Below are 19,288 nucleotides of genomic sequence, written 5' to 3' on the forward strand. Positions count from 1 at the left end.
GAGGTGGGAGGGAGTTAGTGAACTTTACTCTCATCAGAACTGGCTCAAAGAAGGAATAGCATATATACTCAATTGGATATAGAAATCAGTCTTACCCTACAGGTAAGTAGGAATAGAGAGGAATGAGAAAAAGGGATGGTGGTAATAGAAGGGAGGGCAGATTGAGGGAGGGGAGAGTCAGAAGCAAAATGCTCTTGAGGAAGGACAGGGTAAAAGGAGAGAGAGAATAGAATCAACAGGGAGCAGGGAATAGGATTGAGGGAAATAAGATTAGCAATAGTAACTGTGAAAAAAATTTTGAAGGAAGTTTCTCTGATAAAGGCCTCATTTCTCAAATTTATAGAGAACTGAGTAAAATTTATAAAATAAGAGTCATTCCCCAATTGACAAATGATCAAAAGAGATGAACTGCTTTCAGATGAAGTAATCAAAGCTATCTATAGCCATATGAAAAAATGCCTTAACTCACTATTGACTGGACAAATGTAAATTAAAACAATTCTGAGGTACTACCTCGTACCTATCAGATTGGCTAATAGGAGAGAAAATGAAAATGACAAATTTTGAAGGGGATGTGTGAAAAAAACAAGACATTGATGCACTGTTGGTGGAGTAGTGAACTGATCCAGCCATTCTGTAGAGCAAGTGGAAACTATATTCAGAGGGCTATAAAATCATGCATACGTTTTGACCTAGCAATACCACTACTAGGTCTGTATCCAAAAAGATATAAAAAACAAGAGGAAAAAGACCTATATGTACAAAAATATTTTTAGCAGTTCTTTTCTGGTGGCAAAGAATTAGAAATTGAAGGGATGCCCATGAATTGGGGAATGGCTGAACAAATTGTAGTATATGATTGTGATGGAATACTATTGTGCTATAAGAAACGATGAGCAGGATGCTCTCAGAAAAATCTGGAAAGACTTACATGAGCTGATACAAAGTGAAATGAACTGTGTATAAAGTACCAGCAATATTGTAAGATGATCAGCTGTGAATGACTTAGCTATTCTCACCAATACAGCAATCTCAGACAACTTTGAAGGACTTATGATAAAAAATGCTATCCATCCCCAGAGAAAGAACTGATGGTGTCTGAATACAGATTAAAGCATACTTTTTTAAACCTTATTTTTCTCGAGTTTTTTTGGGGGGGGACTCTATGTTTTCTTTCACAACATGACTAATATGAAAATATTTTTTGCATGACTACAAATGTATAACCTATATTGAATTGCTTGCCTTCTTAATGAGGGAGGTGGGAAAGGACGAAGGGAGAGAATTTGGAACTCAAAGTTGTAAAAACAAATGTCAATAATTGTTTTACATGTAATTGAGGAAAAAGAAAATACTAAATTTTAAAAAAAAAAGGGAAAAAAGGGTGCTGTGTGTGGAGCTTGGTTGTGGTTGGGTAGATACAGCCACTCACCTGTCCACACTTAGTAATGTACACATGTTGAATCTTGCCTCTGGTCATGGTTAACCCTATGGTAGACCTGCCAACACTTTCCCAGCCCCTCCCCTATTCTGCCTTGTAGCTAAGTACTTGAAAGGAGAGAGCTGGCACAGATGACAGGGTTCTGTGACTGACCTAATCTTGTCACTTAAAGATGTCTTAGGCAGAGAATAGATCATGCAGTGAATGGGACAGTGAAGACCTTTGCTAACCTCTATTCTCCTGCCAACTTTCTATTCTTCCCTTGCTCCCTCACCTCTCTTACACTCAAAGTTTATTTCTTAAGATTGACCTGCTAGGACAATGAATGTTGCTGTGTTCTCACTGTTAGTCTTGGGGACCTCTGCCAATTTTGATTTGATGATGGCACAGATATTCGATTTCTACTCCCCCTATCTCAGTGGTAGTCAAAAGAGTTGATAGGCACCTGCTTTGGTCCAGACCTGTGACTCAAAATATTTAATAACAACAGGATTGAGCAAAGAGCCTTGTTAAAACCTACCTTTCCGTTCAATTGAAGAAACATTTATTTAGGCTCATTATGTCCAAAGTACTATGTTGGGCAGTTAGGTGGCACAGTGGATAGAGTGCCAGCCCTGGACTCAGGAGAACCCAAGTTCAAATTCAACCTCAGACATGTCCTGTGTAACTGTGGGCAAGTCACTTAATCCTGTTTGCCTTTATTTTCTCATCTGTAAAATGAGCTGGAGAAGGAAGTGGCAAAACAATCTAGCATCTTTGTCAATAAAACCTCAAATGGGGTCATGGAGATTTGGATACCAACTGAAAGGACATGACTAAAATGATTTAACAACAACACAGTGTAGGTAGTGGGGATATAAAAATGGGAAAATAACCATCATTTTTACTGTAGCTTGGTTAACTACTAGAGTAACAATATAATCACTTTAAATCTTTGTGTATAGTATAAGAGAGTTGGCATGCCCTAATGGATATCTGAAATATGGGTTTAAATCCTGTCACAATTTATTGGCTGAGAAGCCCTGGACAAATTTCTTTATCTCAGTTTCTTCAACTATAAAATGGGGGTAATCATAGCCCCAACTTCACAGGGCTGGTAGATCCACGCTTTGCCATCCTTAAAGTGTTACATAAATGTGACCTTTCTTTTCTTTTTTAAAACAGTATCTAAGCCAAATAATTATCTCATTATTTAACCCATACTTCAAGTAAATATGATGGAAACCAGCAGCTTATTACTGACAGTCGTCTGTATTTGAAGATCAGTCCAATGTGTGCATGTACGATATGATAGTTACATTTATATTTTTTCCTTAATACACATAAGCTGCCAGAGCATAATTTATATATTAGATTAACAAGCAAAAGGATGTAAGGTAATAGGCAGATAGAGTGTTGTCCCTGGAGTCAGGAGGACCTGAGTTCAAATCCAGTCTCAGACATTTCCTAATCGTGTGACCCTGGGCAAGTCACATCACTCTCTTTGCCTCAGTTTCTTCATCTGTAAAATGAGCAAGAGAAGGAAATGGCAAACCATTTTAGTATCTTTACAAAGAAAACCTCGAATGAGATCACAGAGTCAGTTGACTAATTGACAAAAGAAAAGCAAAAAAAGTGTACAACATGTTGAGGAAATATATCCTTATTAATATTGTTGCTATATAATCATTATTTTTGTTAGCGATTATAGGATTTTATATTTTGTAGAGAAGTTAGACATTCATTAGTTACTGTTGTTTTGGGGTCAACTTTGAAAAGAGTTATGTCAAACTTCAATCTTCAGTATTAGAAGCAGGTAGAAGCAGTATAAGAACTCATGGAAGCAGAATAGTTGTCCTTTCCACACCATAACTTTCCCCGTGGCAGTTTCCCTATATTGAGGGTCAGCATAAGAAATTAAATGGGAATTTTGAGGGGAGTTTTATGGAAGCCACGGACAACATGTGAAGGCCAGCAGATAACACAGAAAAAGTTTAGAAATTCAGAAATGCATAAAATATCAACCCAAATTTTATAACATGGTGCTGTAAACACCCTATAAAAGAAAAAGAAGAAATTCAGATTTCTTTGGTAAGAAGGGAGGACCAAAATTTTTTATGCAGATTTTCCAGATCGTGAGGGTGCCACATCCCCTCAGTGTGGAAGGCATAATTGTATAATGGATCAAGCTCTGGTGTTATAGTAAGAAAGATCGTGTTCAAATCCTGCCTCAGACATAGTAGCTGTGTGATCCTAGCCAAGTTACTTAAATACTTTTCAGTCTCAGTTTCCTCACTGGTAAAATCAGGGGTTTGAATTTTGTGGCTTCTGAGATCCTTTCCATTTGTCAATCTCTGATCCTATAGTTGAGTCAAATGGTAATACTCATTTTTTTAAAAATAGAAGTATTGTTAGAAGTCAGAGGGACAGAGTGGTTGGTAGAGTGGAGAGTGTCCTGGCCTTTAAGTTAGGAAGACCTGGGTTTCAAGGCTCATCTTTGATACTTACTGGCCCTGCAACCATAGGCAAGCTTAACTTTATGGACCTCTGTTTCTTCAACTACAAAGGTGGAGCTAATAACACCTGTGAGGTTCAAATGAGTTTTAATTGTGATTACTTTGACCCCTACATGTAAAAACAATTTTTAATATCTGTTTTTTAAAATTTTGAGTTCCAAATTCTTTCCCTCCCTCCCCTCTGCCTCATTGAGAAGGCAAGTAATTTGACATATGATATACATGTCTTTGTATAGAACATATCTCCCTATTAATCATGTTGTTAAAGAAAACACAAACCAAAAAAAACCACCCAAGAAAAATAAAGTAAAAAGCAAGTGTGCCTGGATCTGCCTTCAGATTCTATCAGTTCTTTCTTTGGAGGTGGATAGCATTTTTCATCAAGTTGTTAAGTCATTTTCAGTCATGTCCAATTCTTTTGTGACTCCATTTGGGATTTTCTTGACAGAGATTCTAGAGTGGTTTGCCATTTTCTGATGAGGAAACTTAGGCAAACAAGGTGAAGTGGCTTGCCCAGGGTTACACAACTAGGAGGTGTCTGAGGCTGGATTTGAACTTAGGAAAATGAGTCCTCCTTATTCCAAACCCAGTGTTCTATCCACTGTGCCCCCTAGCTCCCCTTTTCATCCTGAGTCCTTTGGAATTGTCTTGGATCATTGTATTGCTGAGAATAGCTAAGTCATTCATGGCTGATCATTGTTATAATATTGCTGTTACTGTGTACAATGTTCTGCTTCTGCTCACTTCATTTTGCATCAGTTCATGTAAGTCTTTCCAGGTTTTTCTGAAAGCTCGTCATTTCTTATAGCACAGTTGTATCCCATTGCAATCATATACCACAAATTGTCCACCCACTGGCCCTTACATTTCCAATCTCCCCTAGAGTTTAATGCCTTTAGGAGATTGGGGGTGTCTAGTATCTGCCATTGGCTCAAGCTCATATGGGTGATGTTCCTGATTTTAGGGGTGCAAGCATCCCAGCTCCATTTAACCACTTAACAGTCATATCTTTTAAAAAGGGAATATTTATTTCAAAGGTATAGCCAATAACAAACATACAAATATTTCAACCTAAGAGCTGGGTATATAAACCACTTTATATTTTCCTTCAGTCTCTGGGCAGGGGAGAGGCATTAGGTTCATATGTTGTCTTAGTTTCTATATAGTATTAGTCCCAAAGTTCCACATCCAAAGCCCCTCTGGGATATGTTCTGGGCTTCTTGTTTCTCGGGACTTCCTTGCTAGGCTGGTTACAACATCCATCTTGGAAATCTGGTTCCAAAGTCTCTGTAGCTCACATTCCTGAATGTGAGGACTCTATTCCCTGCACCTTGAACCGAAGAGAACAAACAAAATGAGACTAAAGCCAATTTCTTAAGGCCCTGAGGCCACCGGGCTTAAAGGGAAAGGAATATGGCCCTTCCCTGGCCAACTTCCTGCTGTGAGAGAATGAGGCCTTCTTACTTGGATGCCACTGGCAAGAGAAGGGGGTGAGATTTAGTTTTTGACAGGAGGAAGAGAGAGGGAGGGAGGGAGGGAGGGAGAAAGGGAGAGAGAGAGAGAGAGAGAGAGAGAGAGAGAGAGAGAGAGAGAGAGAGAGAGACAGAGACAGAGAGAGACAGAGAGAGAGAGAGAGAGAAAGAGAGAGAGAGTTGCAGTATGGTAGTTTTAAAGACAAAGCCTTTTTTCTGCTATACAGTCAATGGAAAGAGGCTAGTCCCACTCACTCTGTAGGTGACCACAGAATGTCTCCTCCCAGAATCAAATCAGGTTCCTGTTGTCTCCTACAGGGGCATGTGTACCTGGGCATTTGCCAAAGACCTATTTCAGAGATAATGTATGAAAAGTGTTTTGCAGTGCTATAGACATTTTGGTTAGTATTACTATTTTTTTTCGTGAAATTTTTTCTTGTAATTCTAAGACAACTAGTACCTATTTTCAGAAGTCCATTATTTTGGTTTTATGAGCAGTAGAATTAAAGACTGTGTGTGTGTGTGTGTGTGTGTGTGTGTGTGTGTGTGTGTGTGAAGGAGGGGGACTGGAAATAAAATGCATGAATATCTGAAAATCCAAGAAATTCACATGATATTAAATACCATAATAGGCTTGAAAATGCCATCGTTTTGTGAGGGTTTTCAAGTATCTTTTTGATAAAGGTTTAACACAAATCCATTTCCAGGCTACCAAATGTCATTGCATCCTGAATCTTTTCATGTCTTCTCCATTTGTTACACTGAAATCAGAAGTTCACAAACACAGTCTTCTATCATAAAGAACCAACCGCAGCAGTTTATTTCTTTACCAGCCTTTGTGGCACCTGATGGTGACTCTCCAGGACTGAGACGGGGAGGGGAGAGAAAGGGAGGGGAAAATATTCCCCTCAGACCCCTAGTTGGCAGAAGCTCATAATGAAAAATGAGAACAGAGAGCTTGGGAGGCAGATGGAATGAGAGAGAAAGATACAATGGAGGGTGTTTTTTGGGAGGAGAAAAACAGAAATGACACTTCTGGCCAAGACGGCCACATGAAAGGTTTTGACCAAGCCCTGTTCCATGCCCCCCCACCCCCCGCCAAAAAAAAAAAAAAACAAAACCTTAAGCAGCCATGTCAAAAGGATAACCTGAACCAAATTAAAATGTAGTTAGCAAATGTTTAACAAAATTAATAAAAATACAATGAAACATACATAATGTTCATTTGTAGTTTTCTAAGACCATAAGCAGGTCCCTCATGGATCTGTTTCTAGTTGAGTTTGTCACCACTGACCTTGAGTAACATGAAAATTAGCCCCTCTATATTGAAACAAATAACTGTGAGGATAACCTAATCCCTACCATCTCCCATTCCCAATCCTCCCCCCAAAAAGCCCACTACCATTTCTACAAATTACATATATGAGTGCTTCTGTCCCCCTACCCACAGTCTCATTCAGAAGTGTAGGGAGAAGGCAGGGTACAGAGTATAGTATCCTTACTTCAGGGGCTCAATCTCCAGGTCCTCCAACCTGTCTGGAACTGCAGCAGAGAGCAAGGCCTAGACATGGCTCAGCTTCCCAGTTAAGGATTATGGCAGGAACAGGGCTTGATCCTGGCTCTAGGTGTTAGACTTGGACTGTGGCTTAGCTTCCCAATTGGAGACTGTGGCAGGGCAGGATTGGGCCTGGTTTCTAGTACAAGTATACTGTGAAAGATAGAACATTCTATCCCTTTACTGGGATGAAGGGGGAAGGAGAATGTGGCAGGGTACAGTGTCTGGACTCTGGCTAGGGAGGGGAGAAGTATTTGACCTTGGTACATCAAACTCCAGGATTGGGACTGGGAGTGAGGCTTGAACCTATCTACCTACTCATCCCATCAGTGATTATGAGAGAGGGTAGAGCCCTAGTCCAGAATTGTGGTATCATAGGCAACCTGATCACCATTTGGGATCCCAGCTTGATTATCCCATCTACGGTAGCAAGAAGGGACAGGACACACAGGGAGAATGGGATCCCAGGCTCAACCATCCTATCTAGGACTAGTATTTTTTTATGGTTAGACCTTTACTTTATTTTTTAAATATGTATTTTACTCCCACCCCCAATTACATGTTAAAACAATTTTAAACATTTAAAAACATTTTTTGAGTTCCAAATTCTATCCTTCCTTCTCTCCCTTCCCTCCCCCTCTCTGAGATGGTAAGCAATTCCACATAGGTTATACATGTGCCATCATATACTCATATTAGTCATTTTGTAGAAGAAGACTCAAATTAAGAAAGAAAGAAAGATAAAAATATTGTGCTTCAGTCTGTATTCAGACAGTATCAGTTTCTTTCTCTGGAGGTGAACAGTGTACTTCGTCATGAGTAGAACCAGTATTTCCATTTTGGTGTCTTAGGCCAAGACTCCTAGAGAGAAAAAAGCCATTCCTCTCTTTTTTCACTGGTGGTCCCAAATGCATAGAATGCTCTCCCTCATCATTTTCACCTTCTTGATCTCAGCACAAATATTACCTCAGATGAGAAGCTTTTCTCAGTCCTTCTCAATGCTAGTAACTTCCTTCTGATATTTGCTCTGTATTTATCTTGTATTAACATAATTGTTGGCCTGTGGTCTCCCCTCATTTCAATGTGAGCTCTTTGAGGGCTAGAATTGTTTTTGTCGTCTTCTGTATCTGTAGCACTTAGCACAGTGCAGGCACCTAGTAAGCATTTAACAAATACTTGTTACCTTGACCTTGACAGGTAGAAACAAACAATTATCGTTGGGGACTTCAACGTGCCCCTTTCAGATATAGACAGATATAAGAGGAAACTAAATAAGAAAAATGCCAAAGATCTGATTAGAATTTAAGAAAAATTCAATATGACAGACTTCTGGCAGTCTGTGGGAATGGGAATGAGAATGAAAAAGAATAGATAAATTTCTCATCTCTTCATGCCTCCTCTACAAAAAAAAAAACCTCATAAACAAATACAGAAAAGCAGAAGTAGTAAATGTATCTTTTACAGACCTTGATCCAGTAGAAAATCCCACCTCAGATACTTACTCACTGTGTGACCCTGGGCAAATCATTGAACATCTCTCAGACTCGGTTCCCTTTTCTGTAAAATGGAGAAAATCACAGTACCTACCATTCAGGGTTGTGAGGATTAAATGAGGTATCATATATACTGCAATATAATCCTAAAGAATGAGTGGGTCAAAGGAGAAATCATAAAACAATAAATTATTTTATCAAAGAAAATGTTAACGAAACCCTCTTTCCATCCATATCCCGCTCCCCCCACCCCACCCCCCATCATCCCTCCTTCTCCTCATCAGGCTCTGGGCTGAGCACCAGATTCAGCAAGTCAGGAGTGATGGTGCATTCTAAGCAGTGGTGGCCTTGTCCTCCTGAGTCTTACTTAGTTAGCTGCAAGTGCTTAACTGTGGGTACAAAGCCTCGAAATATAAATCTGAACTTAATCTGACGTTAGGAGAATAGTTCTGAGCTACTATATTGGCAACACTATATTATGTAAACACAAATGTGGTAGTTCTGACTGGAGGTGCATTTTTCTTCAGGTGAAAAATGGTTAGGCTTCTTTCCCCTTCTCCACTTTTATTGACAAATCTGGGCTGAGACTACCATTGTTGCTTTTTTAAACACTCGGAGACACCTTCCCTCCGTCCCATATTTGGCTATTCCAGTGCAAGGTGCTTTGCATCCCCTCCAAACCATATATATTTTCTTTGCTGGCTTTTTTTTACACTACTGTCAATTCCCGATAGCCCTGCATCCCTGCTCCCATAGAACAAAGAAAAATGGATGTAGTGATTGCATTTGACAGCATGTGTTATAACCTGTACCCAAAGTCCATCTCTTCCCTACCAAGAGGAGGGCAGCATTGCATCATCAGCTCTCTGGAACCAAGATTAGATATAGTAAATAATATGAATGCTGATGTTTCAGTTAGGTGCTGATTAGTTAGTGAGGACAAAGAATATTATGAAGTGGTGGCATTATTCAGATTCTCTCTGTATTTCAAATTCAAACTGCTTATTTCCATTGGGGTGGAACCAATGACCATATTTCACATAAATATAACTTCTAGTAGTTACATTTATATAGTAATTCAAACATATGTGGCCACTTCATGGGATTAATTATTCACACTAATCAGGAACCAGTTGTATATCACTGGCGTCACTGTGTACCTTATGCTCCTGGTTTAACAATTAATTTTAATAACATGTACTGAAATTATTTTAACATCTTCAGGTCTAAAATACTACTTGCAAAACACAACTCCTTTAACACTACAATGGTTTTTATTGTCTGTCTTACATACAGATAAAAATTTCTGGTTTTGGTGGCTAAGGCAATATTCAGTAGAGGTGGCACATTCAATAGAGAACCTGAATTCAAATGTGGCCTTGGACACTTACTAACTGTGTGACTCTGGGCAAGTCACTTAACCCTGTTTGCCTCAGTTTTCTTAACTGTAAAATGGAGATTCACATTGGTACCTACCTTACAGGCTTGCTGTGAGGATCAAACAAGACATGATTTGTTGAGTGCTTAGCACAGGACCTGACACACAGTAGGTACTTCACAAATGCTTGTTTCCCTTCCTCTCTCAAGGCATTCTTTATAGTTAATTACCATTTGGGGAGTTTATCTACACATGTCCTACATGTTTTAATGAGGAATGTTTTAAAATAGCAAATAAAACGAATGAACATTAAACCTATCCCAGGTTTGAGCATGTGCCTAGATTTTGTTCTACTCTGACTCAGAGGTATAAAAGCCCTTTGAAAACCTTGAAGGGCCATCAAAATTTGAATTCTTACTGTTTGTTCTTATTGTATCCATCCTTAGAAAAATATAGAGAGATTCTGAACAAGTTGAGATCAGGGGGAGAAAGAAGAATAGACTTGGTACATTAAGACTGGCACAGGATACAAAGAATTGGTCATATTAATAGTTTTGTTCACCTGTTTTCTCTCTAGCCCCTGTGATTGTTATGCCTCCTAAAAAGATTCACAATGTAACCGGGGCCCAGGTCTATCTGTCCTGTGAAGTGAAGGCTGTTCCAACACCAGTCATCACCTGGAGGAAGGTATGTCAGAGAACCCTGACAAGACCAGTGTCGTACAGGTATTCACAATGTGTGGACTTGGTGGCTATCGCGGGTGTTACCTGGGGTGCTATAGGAGCAAAAATAACCTACACTGGCTTATATGCCAGCCCTTTCAACAAAGAATAAAAATGCAAGAAGAAAATAAGGCATCCAGAGGCAGCTAGGTGGCTCAGTGGAGAGAGCATTAGGCCTGGAGTCAGACCCGAGTTCAAATCAGGTCTTAGTCACGCACTAACTGTGTGACCCTGGGCAAGTCATTTAACCTCTGCATGCCTCACTTTCCTTAACTGTAAAATGAGGATGGTAATAACATCTGCCTCCCAGGGTTACTGTGAAGATAAAACTAGATAATGTTTATAAAGCACTCAGCACAGCACCTGCTACATTGTAGTCACTTAAAAATACTTTGTTTCCTTTCTTTTCTCCTTCCCTCTTTCCTTCCCTCCTTTCCCATTCATTTGTTTGTTTCTGTTTGTTCGTTCCTTCCTTCCTTCCAAGCCAACCAACCCATCAAATTCATACTCACAGCATATACTGATAGAATCAGCTGTGTCCAACAGTATTAAGCATTCCGTTTCCATGGTCCCCCACCTCTGTGGAGAAGGAAGGAACTTAACTCTTCTTCAAGGCTAGGCTTTCTACTCATTAATTTTCTACTCTGAGGCCCAGAGAGGTTGTGATTCGTCCAAGATAATAGTCAGTAAGTGATAACATTAGCAATTAAATCTGCTTCCTCTGACTCCAAATCCAGTGCTGTATGTCATGCTTCCTTATTATTAAAAATATTGTGCTTTTATATAACACTTTAAAATACTCACATGAAAAACTTACAGAGAAAAGTTGGCTGGGGAGCCCCCCAAGGTGGGGGGCCCTCTTTTTCCCCCTCTATATTATCTCACTTAGAGATTGTATCAGCTCCCAACTTCAATTATTATCTCTGTGTTGATGTTTTCAGATTTATTTATTCAGCTGTAATCTCTCTTGACCTTCAGCCACATCTCCAACTGCCTGATGGCCATCTTGAACTGGATGTCCTGTAGACATTTTAATTTCATCATATCCAAAAGTGAACTCATTATCTTTTCCTGATATCCTCCCTTCCATATTCTCTAGAGTCTACTGCTGTCCTCCCAGTCATCCGAGATCACGACATAGGTATCATCCTTAACTCTCTCTCTTGGCTCTCACAACCAATTTGTTGCAACATGCTTCTGACTCATACTTCTATAAGTCCCCTTTTCTCCTCTGACACTGCCACCATTGTGGTGCATGCCGTTATCACCTCATGCCTGGACTATTGCAATAGCCTTCTGATTGGTCTCTTTGATTAAGTCTCTCTACACTACAATCCATCATTCACACAGTTGCCAAACTGATCTTCCTAAAGTACAGTTCTGACCATGTCACCCTTTGTTCAATAAATTCCTTGTGACCTCCGGGATTAAATATAAAATCCTTTATTTGAGTTTTATTTCCCTTCATAATCTGGCCTATTTCTACCTTTCCAGTCTTGGAAAAATGGCCTCAAGAAAAATGGCCAATGATCATGGCTTCCTTGTGTTTGTGGCATATATCACTCCATCTCCCAGTTCCATGCATTTCTTTGCCTCTCCTCTATCCCTACAATTCTGTCCCTTCTTATCTTTACTTCCTGGCTTCCATCAAGTCTTTGTTGAAATCCTACCTTCTACAAGAGGTCTCTGTTGATCCTCCTAGTACTTTCCTTCTAAGATGACTTCCAATTTATCCTTTATACATCTACATTATTGAGGCTACATCTACATTATTATAAATATATAATTTGAAGAAGTATGTATTGGATCAGCTTTGGCCCTGAATCACTTTTGCGTGTTTCCAAAAACCAAATCTATCCTGTAAAGATGGCGGTTCATCATTGTTGGAGATATTTTAAAGAAAGAACTTCAGCCTCTAAAGACCATTGCAAAAACAGAGTTTTGCAAATATTTACATTGTGGGGTAGTTGGTTTAAATGTTGGTGGTACCAAATCTATTGGTCAAAGACATCTACATACTTATAATTACAAAATGTAACATGCAAATATACTTACCTCTCTGATTCTACTTTTTCCTTTTCAAGTACATTTGTTTTTAAAAGTCATTATCATGAAAAAGGCAGGGAGGAGAATATGTATGGGTGCCCTATAAATCCAGACTGCTGACCAACTGAGCTTGTCATATGTCTTTATCATTACATCAGTTTCCCTTATCACTGTGATATACATGTCCTGAAAACCACCTACTCTCTACTCTTCTTGAATGGAATATTATTTTTCTTGTATTTAGTAGAAATGTTTCATTAAGTCTAATTGCTCTTAATTAAAAAAAAAATTTGACATACAGGGCATTTCAAAAGTCTTACTGCAGCTTTAAGCTATTAAAGCTTAACTTTTTGTAGGGTGGAGAGGGGGAGAAAATTGACTTGCCCAGGGTCACACAATTAGTAAATGTCTGAGCCAAGATTTGAACTCAGGTACTCCTGACTCCAGAGCCAGTGCTTTATCCACTGTGCCACCTAGCTGCCCCTTAAAGCTTAGTTTTTAAAATAAGCTATTAATAGTCTAATAATCCACTTAAACTATTAAAGCTTAAATTGCAATAATACCTTTTGGGTGTTTATACTATCTGGAAAATGCTTATAATCAGAGCTCTTGACTTAGGTGGAGATATTTTGTCCCTTTGTTTGACCAATATGGCCTCTGAGCAATTGCTGGTACTTAATCAATTGTGTTGATTTTGATGGACTTCAATTCAAAATCAGAGTGGGACTCAATTTCTTCCTTATAACTTGTCCATAGCTTTCTTGGCTCCATGTGAGTTTGGGCATGGCACTGACTTCTCTCACCTCTGTTTTTCATCTATAAAGTGATTGATAAAATGGCATCTAAAGCCCCTTCTGGATCTAAATCCATGATCCTACCTACATCTTAGGAACTCTATTTTTGTCTCAAAAGTATGAAGTACCTTGGGAGAATGGCACAAATTAAAATATACCCCTTAAAATCTCAAGCTTTGTTGCAAACCTGTAAGATAATGGCATTTAACATTTTTTCTTTTTTCAACTAGAGTAATAATTCAGATGTAGAATTTGGCTTGCATTTATAGAATACAGCCTGATCAAAACAAAGTTTTGAACAAGAATTTTCATAAGAATAAAAACTATAACTCATATAAGCCCTCATAGTACTACAAGCAAGTGATGCATGCTGAAACCATCATGAAATCTGTGAAGTATTTTTGCATAATCATAGAATACACAGTAATGAACTAGGGTTTGGACAGGCTGATGAAGATGTTGGTGGCATGCTGGCTATCCAAACCTCTTTATGCAAATCTTGACTGATCAATATTATTTTTACAGATCACAGAGTCTCCCAAGGGAGTCAAGTTGCTGGAGGAGTTACCGGGAGACCGAGTGAATATGGCCATCCAGGTTCGTGGTGGTCCATCCAAACATGAGAGTACAGGCTGGGTTTTGGTGAGTATCCCCTTTGCTTGCACCCACCTTTGTCCACCACTGCCCTTTCTCACTTTCGCATTTGTATTCCCAACACTTAGCACAGCACTTGTATTTAATGAATGTTTTTATTGATTTATTAGTTCATTCATTTATTCTTTCACATTATTAGACTTCAAGTACAAAGTACAGTATGGGCAGTGAAGAGATAGGGAATAAAGTCTGGATGATAGTAAGAGCCTGCTGAAAAGAGTGAGTGGGTGGGGGACTTCCCAGGCAGCTGAATTTTCTCATTCACAGTAGAAAGGTTGTCAATAGGCCTGTGAAGATGCCTTTCCCACTGCTTTCATATCATTTACACTAATTCCTTTAAGGATTCTAAGCAAACAATCCAATTCAACAGATATTTATTAAGGACTTACTATTTAAGTCCTTACCATGTTCAACATATAAGATTTAGCAGCCTCTCTCTGGTCCAAATGAGATGAACAAAATAAAATTAATACGTCTTCAAAATAAGATAAATATTTGCTTTTTTCAGAAGGAAGAATAGTAGGAAGAAAGATGCTGACAATCTTGGCTTTTAGATCCTGACCAACTGTAAAGAATCTGAAGATTTCATTTTTATAGACAATTTCAACAGATTTTCATTTCTTCTGAGAAGTCTAATTGTTAGGTTCCTTGGCATTACTTAATTGGATTCAATTAAAATATTTATTAAGTGGTCACCCTTAATAAATATTTATTAATATCAATTTCTTAATTTATTCAATTATCTAATAAAATATTCATTAATGTTAACTCACTAAATTATTTGATAAAACATTCATTAATATTAATTTATTGGTTTATTTAATAAAATGTTTACTAAGTGTTATAAATATGCTTACCACTATGCTTTCTCTTATCTTTTTTTCTAGATAAACCCTCTGACAAAGGAAGATGAAGGAATATACCAGTGCCATGCCACTAACATGGTGGGGGAGACACAATCCTATGGTACAATAAAGGTTACAGAGCTGAGCAAACATAAAAAAATGAACTTCATAGCATCAGATGATGACATTTAATGAGGTAATCTGAATATTATTATGACTTATGTACTTAGATGGACCTATGATCTCATTGGTGTCAATATCTCCTATTTAGGCTGCTGCTCTGGAAATTTGGGGGAATCCTTTCATTAACTTGGAATCTATAAACAATGGAATATAGGAAATTTAGGTGGCTGAACACCACTAAAAATAGACAGTGGTGCTCAAAGTAAAGCTATATGTGTGGACAAGGAAGTCCATTCAGGAAAATTTCTAGTTCAGTACAAATATAGAAATGCATATAAAATGACTTCAAGAAAATAAGAATATAATTCTTAATGTTAACCTTTGAGACATAAGACACTTAAGTATTCCTACAGAAAGCCTGGAATTAGATTTTTTTTGATCCTCTTGGGATTTTGTGGACATAAGACCATGTAGACTTCACTCCTATTAATGAGGGAGGGAGAGAGAGAAAGAGAGAGAGAGTGAGAGACAGAGAGACAGAGACAGAGAGAGAGATAGACAGAGAGACAGAGGCAGAGAGATAGAAACAGAGGCAGAGAGATAGAGACAGAGGCACAGAGAGAGAGAGCGAGAAATGAGATAGATGTTCCTTACTTTTTTAACTTGTCAGGAAAAATAATGATGAGAGAGGGTGAATACCTAGAAAACTACCCATATGACCTCGGAGAACTAATGTAATCTCTCTAGACCTCGGTATTCTTGTCTATGAAATGAAAGGGTTGGATTGATTCCCTCTGAGGTCCCTTTGAGCTCTACATCTGTGATCCTCTGAATTCTATGTTCTAGTCTCATCACAGACACCTATAATTTTCAACAAGTCAACAAACATTTATTTGGCACTTACTGTGTACCATGAAGTGTTCTAAGTGCTGGTGATACAAAGAAAGGCAAAAACAGTCTCTTCCCTTAAGGAGTTCCCAAGTCTAAATGGTTTTCCACCTTGCTAGAGCCTCAATAACCAGGTCCTCAGTACCTCTGAGGTTTGGAGGGGCCATCACAACTTCTGAATTCTAAGCTCTTTTCTAGATCAGACAGCCATTAGAGATGTCACCCCTTTTTGAGGAACAGGACAGTTTGGAGTCCAGGACGTTCAATGCTATTAACAACAGGAAACTGCCTACTTTGTCACGTCACATTGGCTCATCAAGCCCTCTTTCACAAGATTAATTGTTCAGTCTGCAACTGAGTAGGGGAAGGGCCAATTGTTATGTCCTCCTGTTACCAATATCTAATACAGTGATAAGGTTTTCTATGAGATACATGATGATATCAAGGATGACTGCACAACCCTGACACACCACATTCAGTGTGATTCTTGTCTATCGTGTAATAATAGTAATAATATTAAGAGCTATTCTACGCACCACTAAGCGTTAGCACTATGATGACTGCCTTACAATTATTATCTCATTAAATCCTCACAACAACCCTGGGAAGTAGGTGCTATCATCATCCACATTTTATAGGTGATGAAACTGAGGCAAATATGAGTCAAGTGACTTACCCAGCTAGTATGCATCGGAGGCCGAATTTGAATTCAGATCCTCCTGACTCCAGGCCCAGCCCTCTATCCATTGTGCACTCAGCTGCCTAATATACTTTCCTCCTATCTTCCAAAGAGTATCCATCCATCACGTTAGAGGCCTTTTGTTTCTTTCAATACTGGGGGAGGGGTGCCGCTGCAGCATTCAGGCTATCTATCCTTCCCCACTCCGATAACCCTGGGGCATAGGCCATGTAGTAGTAGCATTGATGCACAAAAGGTGCACACAGAGACTCCTGGGGCATGGTTCTTAATTGCTTTCCAGATTGACTGGACCAATTTACATCTGCCCAAACAGTTCTTCCATGTACCTGTTTTCTTCTAACATTTTCCATTTTCTTTCCTTTTTTTAAAAATTCTGGTCAACTTTGCCAATCTGATGGGTATAAAGTGAAACCTCAGAATTTTTAAAATTTCTATTTCTCTAATTATTAGATTTGGAGCATTTTTTTTCATGTGGTCATAGACCACTTGGATTTCTTCCTTTGAGAACCATTTATATTGGGGGTGGGGAACTTGCGGCATGGAGGCCAGATGTGACCTTCTAGGTCCTCAAGTGCAGCCCTCTAACTGAATCTAAACTTCACAGAACAAATCCCCTTAATAAGGGGATTTAATAAGGTTGTATTCCATAAAACTTGGACTCAGTCAAAAGGCTGCGCCCAAGGACCTAGAAGGCCCCATGTAGTCTTGAGGCTGCAGGTTCCCCACCCTTGGCTTATATTCTTTGACCATTTACCTCCATTTGTTAGGAAGTTTTTCCTTACATAATTCCTAAATGTGTTTCTTTGCAACTTTCACCCACTTCTCCCAGTTCAGCCCTCAGGGTCTGAACACAAGCCTACAGTAGAGTCTCTCCTCATACCAGTCCATCCTCCACTCAGCCATCAAAGTGGTCTTTCTAAAGCAGAGATCTGATTATGCTACTCTCCCAACTCAATGAACTCCAATTTCTCCTTATTTGCTTCAGAATCAAATATAAAGCCTTCTGTCTTCCAAAGTCCTTGATAACCTGGCCCTTTTCCACCTTCCCAGCCTTCTTCTATTTACTCCCCACCAAGTACTCTTTGATCAGCCTCCTGGCTGTTCCTCAAACAAGAAACTCCATCTCTTGACTCCAGACATTTTCACTTGCTAGCTTTCATGCCTGAAATTCTCTCCCTCATCATCTTGTTCTGCCTTCTGTAAGAAGCCTTTTCCAACCTCCCTTAATGCCAGAGCCTTCCCTCTGTTGATCATCCTCACTTTGCCCTGTATATTACTTGTTTGTACATGGTTGTTTGCAAATTATCTTCTCCATTAGACTATGAGTTCTCAGAGAGGAGGGTTTATGTGTTGCCTTTCTTAATATCCCCAGTACTTAGCACATGGTGTCTGCTACTTCATAGGCACTTAATACTAGTTGACTGACTATGGCTAATTTCCTCTGCTGCATAAGAACCAATGAAAGAGAGATATACTTGAAAATACTTGGAAAAAAGCTTTCATGTCCTTCATAAATCTTCTCTTCTTCCTTTCTTTCAACTGAATCTCTTAGATCATAATCTCAAACCTTTCTGTTCACCCAACTTGGGCAGCTTTCCAATTTATCAATACCCTTCATTGTCTCCAGAGACCTGGAAGTTTGACCCCTAAGGCTATTCATTTCCAAAAGGTGCTGAGTAATATTGCCTTCCTTAACTTGTGGTCTTAGAGAGGTTCAAGAATTGGTTTTTCAACTAGGCCTGAAAAACACCCGATCTAAACATTGCTGCTGGAAGTCCACCACAGCGAATTGGCCACTGAAAGGTACCATACCAACCCTGAGATCTTCATTGCTATTTGATGATTTGGTGTTCTGGAAATGTACCAAGTTGGTTTGTTTGGGCTATAATATAGATAAACCAGTTCAGTAGTGTACTTCAGAAGGGAGAGACTCAACTTATGAGTCAACACTAGTAAAATGGGTATTCAAGAACTTATCATTGACCATAAGCTTCATCTATCTCAACTCAAGCTGCTTTCTAGCTGGCACTGCTTTTGGTTGTTGTGATGTCATACGTTAATCACCTCCCTTTGGGAGTATTTGTCTCTGAGAATTTTATGGAATCTTTGGCAAGAACCTGGACTAAGTTACTTTTCTCCTGGAAATACCAAGGAGTGGCCATTGATAGGCACTGTCACCTTGTGACCATACCATGGAATTGTTTCTTCCTCAGGGATCTGACTGCTGGTTGAAAGCTACAGCCCAGAGAAATGCCATACCTGTCTCATTCCCATCTTCTCTTTCTTAAGTGAGGAAGCTTGGGGGTGTGGAAATGACACTCATGTTCCTTTTTGTCACATTCTTCCCAAGCATGTAGCTTGAGCTCAAGTGGATGTGTGAGGGAGAGGAGACTTTTATAACTATTGTGGCAATTTAAAAGGTTTGAGAGACATAATTTCTGAGTAATTTAATCATTTTATTCATAAGGCCAGAACATTTATTAATAAAAGGATGTTCATTTGACCATCTCTCTTAGACCAAAGATAATCATGGCAGCAGGCTCAGGGCCTGTCCAGTCTTTTGCAAGAAGAATGGCAATCAATTCGATCGATTAACAATTAATGAGAGAATGAATATTACAATGAGGGGCTAAGAGTGACATCATGTCACCCTTGGACAGAGAGACTATCTTTATACCCAAA

At 39.1% G+C, this 19,288-nt stretch overlaps 1 protein-coding gene across 1 annotated transcript in view; it reads left to right on the forward strand.

Annotated features, from left to right (window-relative positions):
• The window catches only part of IGFBPL1 (insulin like growth factor binding protein like 1), a 58,035-nt gene extending 42,948 nt beyond the window's left edge, over positions 1 to 15,087 (forward strand). Inside the window, exons 2-4 of the mRNA XM_036742138.1 lie at positions 10,412 to 10,521; positions 13,922 to 14,038; positions 14,938 to 15,087. Of these exons, the coding sequence (XP_036598033.1) occupies positions 10,412 to 10,521; positions 13,922 to 14,038; positions 14,938 to 15,087 (377 nt within the window). The remainder of the gene's footprint in view (positions 1 to 10,411; positions 10,522 to 13,921; positions 14,039 to 14,937) is intronic.
• The last annotated feature ends 4,201 nt before the right edge of the window (positions 15,088 to 19,288 follow it).

Source organism: Trichosurus vulpecula, chromosome 1, assembly GCF_011100635.1.
Source record: "Trichosurus vulpecula isolate mTriVul1 chromosome 1, mTriVul1.pri, whole genome shotgun sequence".
Classification (NCBI taxonomy): domain Eukaryota; kingdom Metazoa; phylum Chordata; class Mammalia; order Diprotodontia; family Phalangeridae; genus Trichosurus; species Trichosurus vulpecula.